Source organism: Pangasianodon hypophthalmus, chromosome 1 (assembly GCF_027358585.1).
Source record: "Pangasianodon hypophthalmus isolate fPanHyp1 chromosome 1, fPanHyp1.pri, whole genome shotgun sequence".
Taxonomy (NCBI): Eukaryota; Metazoa; Chordata; class Actinopteri; order Siluriformes; family Pangasiidae; genus Pangasianodon; species Pangasianodon hypophthalmus.
The window spans coordinates 26311779-26323385 of NC_069710.1; the positions used below are offsets into that span (position 1 = coordinate 26311779).

Genomic DNA, 11607 nt, shown 5'->3' on the forward strand with positions numbered 1-11607 from the left:
TCAATTTACATGAATGACACACACACACACACACACACACGCCCACACAAAATAGTGTGATAACCTTAAATAAACCTGAGATAAACAGGCTGACGTGTCTAAGATGAAGTAGACTTAGGACTGCAAACGTGTGCCAGACTATTTGCTCAATAAAAAAGTCCCATGTGTACTCATGTACCTACAAAGGGCTAGTTAGGAGGAATATGAAAATATGAAAAAGTTATTGCAGTATATTAACATATTTATTGAGGCAGTTGATTGGATTTGGATAATGACTGGATCATTAGTTTCCACCAAAGATTGCTGTCTACTTTATCAATGACCAATGATCAAAGCTAACAAAATAAGCAGCCTGAATTTGTACAATGACCGGCTGTAGCACAGATATTGAGTCAATTATCTTAACAATAAGATAAATTTGATCTCATGTTCACACCTTACCCTTAGTGACACCCTTTCTCTCTCTCTCTCTCTCTCTTTCACTCATAAAAAGAGAGAGTTGAGAGAGTTGCACTTTGCTCTCTGAATAGTCAACATATCTGTCCTCATATATATAAGATAGGCCAAGGTGCCTGACCTGCTAAACAACGTTACACACTTCCTACTGAGGAGAGACAGTGAGTACAGCCATCCTTATGCTCTTCATTCAATTCTGGGAATCACACAGATGCAAAAAAAAAAAGAAAAAGAAAGAAAGAAAGAAAGAAAGAAAGAAAGAAAGAAAAGTCAGCTTTTTTGGTTATAATGGTTTAGGACCTTAGAAAACGTGTAGATTCTTTTTTTTTTTGCAGCATTTGCTAACAATATAGCACATTACAAAACAAAACACATATAAAAATGTATGCGATTTAAATTTACTATTGGATTAATATTTCTGCTAAAATAATAGATATTTTGCCAGGTCTTTCTCCTGTGCCTTATCTCATCTACCTCTAATGCCATTAGACATTGTTAGAGCAATGAAAATGATTGATATGAGGATAGCATCTACTTCTAGCACAGGTTCTTAAGACATTGACTGAGATGGTCTCTAAACACAGTAAATAGCACTAAAAGCAGTGACCTGATAACATCATCATGAACTGGCTTCATTTTCTCCTCAGATCCAACAGTCAGCATGAACAAGCTGGTCATTGTCACCGTGCTGATCACAGTCCTCGCCTTGGGTATGTAATGATACACACATAGACATGTACCTATACAGAAACCTAATCATTTATGAGTTCCATGGATCACATTTACATTGCACACATTATGGAATGAAGCAAAAGAACGCTCAGTGGAACGGTTATCATTTAAAGCTAGTAATGAAAAATTCTGGCCTTCATTAGCCATGAAATAAATGCAGTGATGTTATTGTAGGTGTGGAGAGCTTCCGTTTACCCAGAGAGGCTGAGAATGAGGAAGCTGGACCTGTTACCTTTGTGATTGACAAACTGAGGAGCTATTATGATTACAGCCTGGACATTGCCGGTTCATACGTAGAGACCATCAAGGATCTCAAGCTGGATGAGAAAGCTAAGTGGGTGAACCTCTACTATGATCATACTACATGCTTTTTTTTCCCCCCACATCATCTGATCAATGCAATAGTTCTACAGCATAACATACTACTATAATGGTCATTAATGTCAGTGCATTTCGTGGTCTCTTTTTAGGAATCTGTATGAGGAGACAACAGGAGCCGTGCGCACCTATGCAGGCATCGTCCAGGATCAGCTTTACCACATGATCTACACCGCGGAGAATGCTTAAGCCCCTTATCTCTTATAACTCCTTTTTTGAACTCTGGTCCTCAGTCATGTAAAGCTGGAGCCCCTTACCACAATCTAAAGCAGCTATAAGGAGCACAACACTCATCTTCCCCTGGCATAAAACTAAGATGTCTACCTTCCTGGATGGCATCACACCACAACAATGCATACAGCACCTTAGCAAAGGTCACAGCATGGGCTAAATATGCTGTAAACACTAAGCCTACTTAAAATGAGTACTCAGTCTCAACAGTTACGATTCGTTCTTTGTGTATTAGTAGCTCTCAGGTGCACTTCTGTGTTAAAAAAAAAAATGAATTCCTCCAGGACCACAGATGGTAAAGGACCTGTAATAGCTTCTTGTCCTATGAACATTTACTGATGTCATGTCAAAAAATGCAACATAATAAATCATGCAATAAAACCAAACATTTGTAGAAAATCCAACAGAAGAGTCAGTTTTATCACTGAACATATTTAACATTGTGAATTGCTTTAAAGGTTTGATATAAAAGTATGTAAAGACAAAAAAAGGCTAAAAATATAAAAGCATTAATCCATCATCTTAGTCATTCTCAGAATATGTTGACAAACCTGTCTTTTAAATTAGTGGTCATCACATAAACAAAAATGTCCAAGACACCCCATATAACAGACATCATTGTATAACTTAAAGGTTTCTAGGCAATAATAATTAAAAGAAAATGGCTTGACTCTATTATTGTGTACATTTTTTCCCAAGATTTCTAGCCAAGTGTTAGAAAAATAGCTTATCCTGTAAGCCAGTTGTTCTGCTTTAGAGGCTTTTGTAGATATTTAATAATGATTCCTTATTCATTTTAATGTCATAAGCTGATGTATGACGTCTATCAAATATTCAATCCTGTCAAGTCTTACAGCTGACCTGTGAGACTCACAGGCTTTATGCCTTTGCTGCAGTCTCATAGCCCTGAACACAAAACTCACTTTTTATTTTTGAGCTCAAAGCACACCAACAATAAAGTTCAGTTTGACTGTATGGTTTAGTCAAAACTAGTGAACATTATGCACTTTGTAGTGCGTAGGTGTGATGTAAGATGTCAGAAGTGTTAAAATGATCGCTCATTGGTGTTAGCTATTTTAAAAACTCGTATATTGAAATCACAACAAGATGTGGATAAGTGCTTCCAGGGTTAAAGCTCAGAAGAATGAATGGCCATTTTAACTGGCACCAGTAGAGTTTCCCTCCATACTCTAGAAGTTATGTACTAGTAAATTCTATTTTTTATTCTCATGGATAATTCAGATGTGTCATTGGAGTTACAGCTATGAATCTTTCTGTAAAATAATTTTTTTCACAAAATAATAAAGAAGAATAGAATAGATTATTGATGGTGGTGTGGTTAATGATGTATACTTTGTGATGCTGTTGACATTATCTTGGAAAATATATATTTAATGGAAATTCATCGCTGATGTTACTGTCACTGATGTACCAGCATGTGCTTATGACACTAGTGACAGTAACTCCAGTGATTTAAAGTAATGGCACCACATTAAAGATCTAGAATATCGGTTATTTGTTAAAAGGAGAATTTCATTACAGTCACAGTTTCTCAAGCTGGATGAGAAAGCTAAGTGGGTGAACCTCTACTATGATCATACTACATGTTTTTTTTCCCCCACATCATCTGATCAATGCAATAGTTCTACAGCATAACATACTACTATAATGGTCATTAATGTCAGTGCATTTCGTGGTCTCTTTTTAGGAATCTGTATGAGGAGACAACAGGAGCCGTGCGCACCTATGCAGGCATCGTCCAGGATCAGCTTTACCACATGATCTACACCGCGGAGAATGCTATGAGAATGCACCGCGAAAAAAACTCCTTTTTTGAACTCTGGTCCTCAGTCATGTAAAGCTGGAGCCCCTTACCACAATCTAAAGCAGCTATAAGGAGCACAACACTCATCTTCCCCTGGCATAAAACTAAGATGTCTACCTTCCTGGATGGCATCACACCACAACAATGCATACAGCACCTTAGCAAAGGTCACAGCATGGGCTAAATATGCTGTAAACACTAAGCCTACTTAAAATGAGTACTCAGTCTCAACAGTTACGATTCGTTCTTTGTGTATTAGTAGCTGTCAGGTGCACTTCTGTGTTAAAAAAGATATCTATCTATCTATATATCTATATCTATATCTATATCTATATATATATATATATATATATATATATATATATATATATATATATATATATAAAGAGAGAGAGAGAGAGAGAGAGAGGGAGAGAGAGAGAATATTAATTGATCAATGACCACAGATGGTAAAGCACCTGTAATAGCTTTTTGTCTTATGAATTTCAAACAGAATATTTGAAAACATATTTCAAAATTTGAACATTTTGCTGGTCAGAAAGTCACCATATTTTGAGAATGACCCATGTTCACTCTTTTTTCTATTCTGGAAAATCCACAACATCAAAACTCAGTTTCTATGTTTTTGACAAAAAAAAAACAAAAAAAAAAAACTCTACCTCCTTTTCATACTTTATACATACTATTTACAACCTTAAAGGAAACTCTACCCTGAATGATTTGCATATTAATCTTTATCATTAACATCTTCCATCTTGTCTAAGATTTATTTTGTAATGAAATACTGAGTTGATTTTTTTAGTTTAAACTTCTTTTATAGACATGTTGGTCTGTTACACTTTGGTTAACGGTTTCCTACATTAACCATAATGCCATTCGACTGACTGCTGATAGTGGCCTCAGTGGGATTAAGTCATTTCTTACTGAAGTCCTTTAGTCTGTCCAGCTCTCTCACTTTCTCATCTGTACACTCAGTTAAAAACATGAAAAGTTCCAGAGCTTTTCACGTTGATACTGCTGTCAATGCCATTGTGCCTTGTAGATCGCAAACTAGCTGAGCCAAGACTGTTTAAATGTGTCATGAAGCTGCACTGCATTCTGAAAATCGGAGTCTAACGTTTGCTGTCTCCACTACTTCTACGTTGGGTTGAACATCGTATTTGGGGTCAGCTTGTGACAAACCTATATTTTTGTATTATAATTAACTTGTGTTTGCTAGGAACTTATGTGATCTTATTTTTATTGTTCTGTCGTGAGCCTGGCAGGATGACAAGGGTGGTGAGTACTTCAAATCCTTCCTAACAAATGGCTCCTTTCTCCAAAATATTTTCTGGTTTGAACCAGTTTGGCTCTTCCTGATGACCATCATCCTGGTCATCCTCTTGCTCACGTGTAATGGACAAGTGATGTTGTCATGAATATTCGTAATGGTGTTACAGGCTGTACCAATCATTTTAAGGATGAATATTATATGTTAAGGGGCAGTCACATTACACTTTTCATTCCACTGACTTCCATTCATATGCATGCGAATGCTGGAGACCGGAAATGCAAGCTCATACGAAGAAGTTTCGAATTTCGCTGTGTTCCAAAGTTCAAGTTTGGTGAAATCTGACCTGCGAATTCGTATCATGTGAAGACGTGTGACCAATAGAAGATCGACATATCATGACGTGACCTATTCAGAAAATCCAAGATGGAGGAAGCACTGATTATAGCGGCGTCATTCCATCCTGTTTTATACAACACAGCTTTAAAAGAATATGAAATCAACTTCAGAAGAGAAGCTGCCTGGCTTGTGGAAGAAGTTTCACACACTGGAAGTCTAGCATGACTGCCCCTTTAATGTGTCTTTGCCAATGGTTTCTTTTTAGTCCTATAACATGTAATCACAAAGGAGCTTCTGACCCTGTTCTTTACTGCTCTGATCTCTTCTCCTCTCCTACTTCTTCTTCTTCTTCAGAATCAATTCTCTGTCTAATGTTGCTGCGAGCTTATCTTCTGTCTTGGAATAAACTCTGACTTGTCTCACCACTGCTCAAGTTTCCAGAAGCTTCCATATGATTATGATTGCACTTAGACAAGTAATCATTTATAAACTCCATGACTTGATTGAATAGCTCATTTCTATTCTGAGACATGAACTTTTGGAGGCTTAATATTAAATAGCATTCTAGTGAACACATAGTGCACTACATCGGGTGGAGAAGCTGTTCTTCCGCAGTGGACTACACAGTGCTCAGAGGAAGGGAGGGGAGATGTTTATGGAGCGGAGCGCTCTGGGCGAGAGAACTTGAACGTGTCAGTCACGTGACCCCGGGCAGCATCCGGAAGTGGTCCACCGCTGGTGAAGGAAGATGGCGGCGTATCAACAGCTGCACGACCGCTACAAATTCTTAAACATGACATTGAGATTGATTTCTCTGTAGTGCAGCAGTGCAGGGTAATGGACAAGGATAGATTCGCAGTGAGTACACGCACAAATATACAGTTCGTGTTAAATAAGCATGTTGGTCTAAAATAGCATGTCGTAGAAATAACAAACAAACGCAAATGTTCAGGCTCGTTAAGTGGTTTCCGCCTTTCTGTACGTATGGAAGTGTAATGCATAGGAATATGAAAGAATACATTTTACACTGCACTGGATTTTTTCTGCACTTAGTTAGCTTTTAGCAAGACGTCCTGCTTTCGGCTAAAATACCAAAGAGATAAACGGGTCTGTCACAGTGTTTCTGTTCTCCTGCTTAAGATTATGTTTTGACTTTTTGTCATTTCAGTGTGTAAACACAGCACATCACATTCATACGGTGGCCCGGAAGTGCAAAACACATTCACAAGCCAAAAACACAACAGTACATTCGGAACCACAAGAGAAAAAAAAAAAACAAACAACCGCAAAAACAAACAAACAACAACAAAAAAAAAAACCACAACAAAAACACAACAGCAAAAAAACACACACAACAGTAAATAAACAGAAAACAAAACAGCACAAAATAAAAAACACAACAGCAAATAATCAGAAAACACAACAGCAGAAAAAAAACTCCAAAAAACGTAATAATCAGAAAATGCAGCAGCAAATGAAAAGAAAACCACAACAACAACAAAAAAAAGAAAACCAAACACACACAACAGAAAATAATCAGCAGGGAAAAAACAGATTAATCAGAAAATGCAACAGCAAATGAATAGAAAACACAACAGAAAAAATAATCAGAAAACACAACACCAAAAAAACAAAAACAAAAGCACAACAGCAAAAAAACCCCAAAACAGCAACAGCAAATAATCAGAAAACGCAACAGCAGAAAAACCGAAAACAGAATAATGTTTTCACAACAGCAAAAAAAACACAACAGCAAATGAAAGAAAACCACAACAGTAAAATCAGAAACAAAACATAAAAAACAAACAAACAAAAAAAACAACAACAAAAAACCCAAAAAGCATGACAACAAATGTGAAAACACTACAGCAAAATTAGAAACATATGAACATTACATAAAAAGCATTAAATTCAGTGTGTCCGTCTGAGAGACTGCAGAAAACAGACAGCTAGAGGATTTATAGTTTACAGTAAGATGTAATATAAGCCTAAATCCATTAACTCATTCTTTAAATTATACTTATTTAAATTATACTTACTTTTACTGTTATTATGTTCCTGAATTTGCTGTTGTGTTTTTGGTTTTGTTAATGTGTTTTGCACTTATGGACCACTGTGCATTCACTCTGGCTGTGCTTTTCTTCACACAGTCTGCTCCCAGCTCTTGGCTGGAGATGAATAACTTCATAGGTGACCTTATGGCTTTCAGTGCATCTGGCTCTGGTCAGCTACTGAAATGCACTAACAATCAGTCGCTCCGTACTGCCTGGGAAAGTGTGGGGCCGGAGACATCAGCACCCAAATCCTGTTATCCTGCTCAGAGTGACCCACACAACCAGAACCAGCGGAAAAACATGGCAGGCATCAGTTCGCATTCAGGAGAAAGGATTGAGGAGTCTGCAAATTGTGATGAGCAACAATGTGAGTGCATAGCTACAGACTGAAGTAATAGATTTAGTCATGTTTATGACAGTCATGTATGTGTAAATGGGTCATTTAATGTCCTCGTCACTGAAGATGCAAAGTGGTCAGCAGATACTGTGATATATGAAAAAGTCCGATATTAGATATTATTAAAGTGTAAGGGTTTGTGGTGGTTTCTCACTTTAATTCTTTTTACTTCTTTTCTGCAGTACGGCCATATGCTTGCAGATGCCCAGGCTGTCCTCTGTCCTCAGCGTCCACCCCTGCATCCACTACACATCCACTCTGCCTGAAACCCAGAGACAATTCGTCCTCTCAGGCTGAAACATCAAAAGGGTCCACATCACAGTCCAAAGAGCCGAGCACAGTCCAACTTGGCCTGGGTTCCTGTCTCAGCCTGGCTCTTTCTCTGGAAGAAAGAAACAGCGATTCGACCAGCTTGTCCAACCCCGAACACCAGGACAAAGGCACAAACACACACAGTCCAACCGTTGCTTCAAACTCCAACCCCCAGTTCTGCCCACCACCTCTCCAGACCTTTCCCTGCTTCTGCTGCCATCCATGCCCTCATCTCCTGCATCCCCAGCAGGCATCCGAGACCCACTTTGCCCACACTCACTCTCACCACCACTACCACCACCATCATCACCACTGCCCACTCACTGCCTGCCTGTTGTGCCAGCGTTCCTTTAACTGTGCACAGCAGGAGGGCCACACCCAGCGCAAGCACCCATGCATGCACTGCTCTGCGTTGTTCATGCGGCCCTCGCAGCTGCTTCAGCATCAGCGCACCCAGCACTCATCCAAAGCTGGTGGCTTCTTGTGCCCAGAGTGCGGCCGTGTCTTCAACTCGCATAGTAACCTCCGTGTACACCTTAATGTGCACACAGGAGCGCGGCCCTACACATGCTCTGACTGTGGCAAGAGCTTCAGCCAGTCAGGTGCACTCAAGATCCATCGGCGTGTCCACACTGGCGAGCGGCCGTACACGTGCACGTTTTGTGGCCGGGGCTTCCCCCACCTGGCTGGTGTCAGGGCGCACCAGCGCATACACACTGGTGAGAAGCCATACCAGTGTGTGCAGTGCGGCAAGGGCTTTACACAGTCAGGCGCCCTCAAGGTCCACATGCGTGTCCACACAGGCGAGAGGCCCTTTATTTGTAGCCTCTGCGGCAAGGGCTTCTCAAACCGCTCTGGTGTCCGCTTTCATCAACGTACTGCGCATGGCATTATCACTGAGCCCAATTCTGTAGGACGGCCAAGCCTGGCCAGCAGTACCTCAGAAGTCCAGCAGAAGCAGGCTGATCAGGCAGCATCTGCTCAGCCCATGGAGCACAGGTCTCTTCCAAGCAGAAAAAACTCAGAGGGAGATGCAGTGAGAAGATCCCTTCCTTACGAGTGTGAGGACTGTGGTATGCGCTTTCATGATGCTCTCTCCAGAAACAGGCATCAGGCACTACAGCACTATTCCACTGAAGAGGAAGATCAGAATGAGAGAAATGGTACAGAACAAGGAGAACATGTAGCAAAAAAGACGTTGGTCTAATTACATACAGTATGTGAATACCATACTGTAAAATAAGTTGGAAAAACAGACTAGTGTCTAGGTCAAGATACCAGGTGCCAGAATAGGTCAATGCTAAAACCCTTTGTCTAATCATTGCAAAAAAAAAAAACAAAAAAAAAAACCTTTTGTGTGCTTCTGTATGTGGCCTTAAATTAATAAAACTGGTTTTTAGTACTTTGAACTAAAAATGGATGACAAATATCATACTAAGGAAGGATTTATATTACGGGTACTGTTTGTGAGTAGTTTCAAATGTTCTCCCATGCTTCCGTTCTCCAAAACTGTACTAACAGTGTTCATAGGTCATGTGCAGAAAGGCTTTATTTGGCCTGTGTGAGAATCTGCATCAGTGCAGGCAGTAGAGATTTAAAAAAAAAACAAAAAAAAAAAAACAGGAAATCAGAGGATAATTCAGAATTATTAAATAAGAAAGGGCTTAACAAAAACAGTCAAATGGGACATGCTGTGTGACAGAGGCCCCCTTCTTAACATATATCTCCTGAAGCTTAAAAAACAAACAACAGAAGAGGTAGGTCCCAGAGCATTAGCTAGTGGGAATAGTGCTAGAATGCTGGGTATTGTGAAAGGTCAAAGGGATGCGGTACAAGGAAGTGGGAAACCTCCAACCAGTGATGGAGTAAATGTCCAGAAAAAAAGACAGACATGGGGAAGACGGTCCCCAAGAATGCTCGCAGCAGAGAAGGCAGAGAAGGAAATGCAGCTGGGACATAGAGAATGCGAGTGAGAAAAGTACACCTTTAAATCTTCATTGGCCAGAGTCTACTGTGGTTGGGACAATGTGAGTGGGAACTGAAACCATGGCAGGACCTGGAACAGAGTGAAGTAGATCAAATTAAGCCAATGAAAGTGCTAGAGCCTTATCCAGTGCTGGGTGTCACTCTGGATGGATTCAGGACTTGCTGATGTTTGAAATAGGGATGTCCCAACACAGGGAGGTGGAGGAGGTTAAACAAGTATGGTAGGGCTGATGGGAGGTGTGGCTGAGTTTGGTGATGAATAGAAACCAATAATTAAAACTAAGCATGTGACTGGGGAGCACTGCTAAACCAAAATCAGATGGCACTGGGGCAGTGACCAGCCATACTGAGGAAACCAAATGAGGGCATGGAGTTCAGAGCATGTAAGGCTAAGACTGCATCTGAGTCTGGACATGCTGGGAGAGCAGGGCCACAGTGAGCAGAGAAATACATCAGGAATACAATCTAGAAACACAGCAAGTTTTAACTATATTGTATTAAAATGTACATTTTAAGTAAATTTTTAAACTATAACTATTAGCTATTTTGTATAGTTTACTGCTTTAACGTGGAGCACTTAAGACTTTACATGTGACTATGCATGTGCGTACCTTTTGTACATTAAAAGCGACATCCACTGAATGGCATGACAGCAATTTCATACTATTATGGGACACACATTTGTCTCTGTGAAACAGTATGCAACACACGGACAAGCTTGCTGTCATTGTGATTGTTGTCATGAGCTGTGTCTCAAATTGAAAACCATGACCATATGTTTAAAGGTTTTTACTAAATTTTTAATATCCAAAAGATTGGTATACAAAACAGGCTTTTCAGTAGGCTAAAAGAGAGTATTTTTTTATTCAAACTCTAAATGTAATAAAGAAATCCTTTGGTTTTAATGCTGAAAAATGTACTGTCTAGAGTATGTGGTTTGAGACACAGCTCTAGTCTGTTCAATCTGTTGCGAATATCACATAATATGACACAATACTGCCTATACTATTGGTATGTGTGGTATACATTAGTATGTGTTAAATTTATTTGGTTGTGTACAATTAAAGCACCAAATGAATTCAGGATATGCGTTGCAGTCATCTTGCATACATGTACTTAAAAGCCAGTATAAATCCTAAGGATGCTGAGCAAGAGGGTGCAAAGACTACAGAAGTCAGAATCCACAGAACAGCTCAGGTGTGTATAGGGTTTCAGAATAAGAATACAATATTGTGCTGTTAATATTTCACTCAGCCTTTAATCCAGGTCTAGGACTACTGCATGATTGGGAAGTCTGCTTTCACACATTTTGAGGATACAACAATACCTTTAATTTAAGGATGGGACCCATGCCGTCTGTCCATGTTTAATTAGTTTAAAACTGTACTTTCTTTCTTTTAATGTGATCTTTCAAAATCCACACAGTAGCATGACTTCAGCTGTTGAGTTTCTAACTGCTGTTACACATAGTACAAATTTGAGCTAATTACAGGGTTGTGTATAAATGTTACCTTACACATAATAACTATTCACAACAACCTCAAACAGAGCATGGTCTGGTTGCCTAGCCCAGATGAGTCCGCCACCTCTTTTAGATTCGATTCTGAAACTAGAAGATACATCTTGC

The 11607-nt window shown here is 39.5% G+C and overlaps 2 protein-coding genes across 2 annotated transcripts; both read left to right on the forward strand.

Annotated features, from left to right (window-relative positions):
- Positions 1–523: 523 nt before the first annotated feature.
- Positions 524–2206, forward strand: apoc2 (apolipoprotein C-II). The gene is made up of 4 exons (XM_026944787.3): positions 524–617; positions 1104–1166; positions 1363–1522; positions 1659–2206. The coding sequence occupies exons 2-4, from the start codon at positions 1118–1120 to the stop codon at positions 1753–1755; spliced, it is 306 nt and encodes a 101-aa protein (XP_026800588.1). The 5' UTR covers positions 524–617; positions 1104–1117; the 3' UTR covers positions 1756–2206.
- A 3666-nt stretch (positions 2207–5872) lies between these two features.
- si:ch211-79k12.2 (uncharacterized protein LOC568844 homolog) lies at positions 5873–11063 on the forward strand. The gene is made up of 3 exons (XM_026944786.3): positions 5873–6089; positions 7382–7652; positions 7865–11063. The coding sequence occupies exons 1-3, from the start codon at positions 6069–6071 to the stop codon at positions 9199–9201; spliced, it is 1629 nt and encodes a 542-aa protein (XP_026800587.3). The 5' UTR covers positions 5873–6068; the 3' UTR covers positions 9202–11063.
- Positions 11064–11607: the final 544 nt, after the last annotated feature.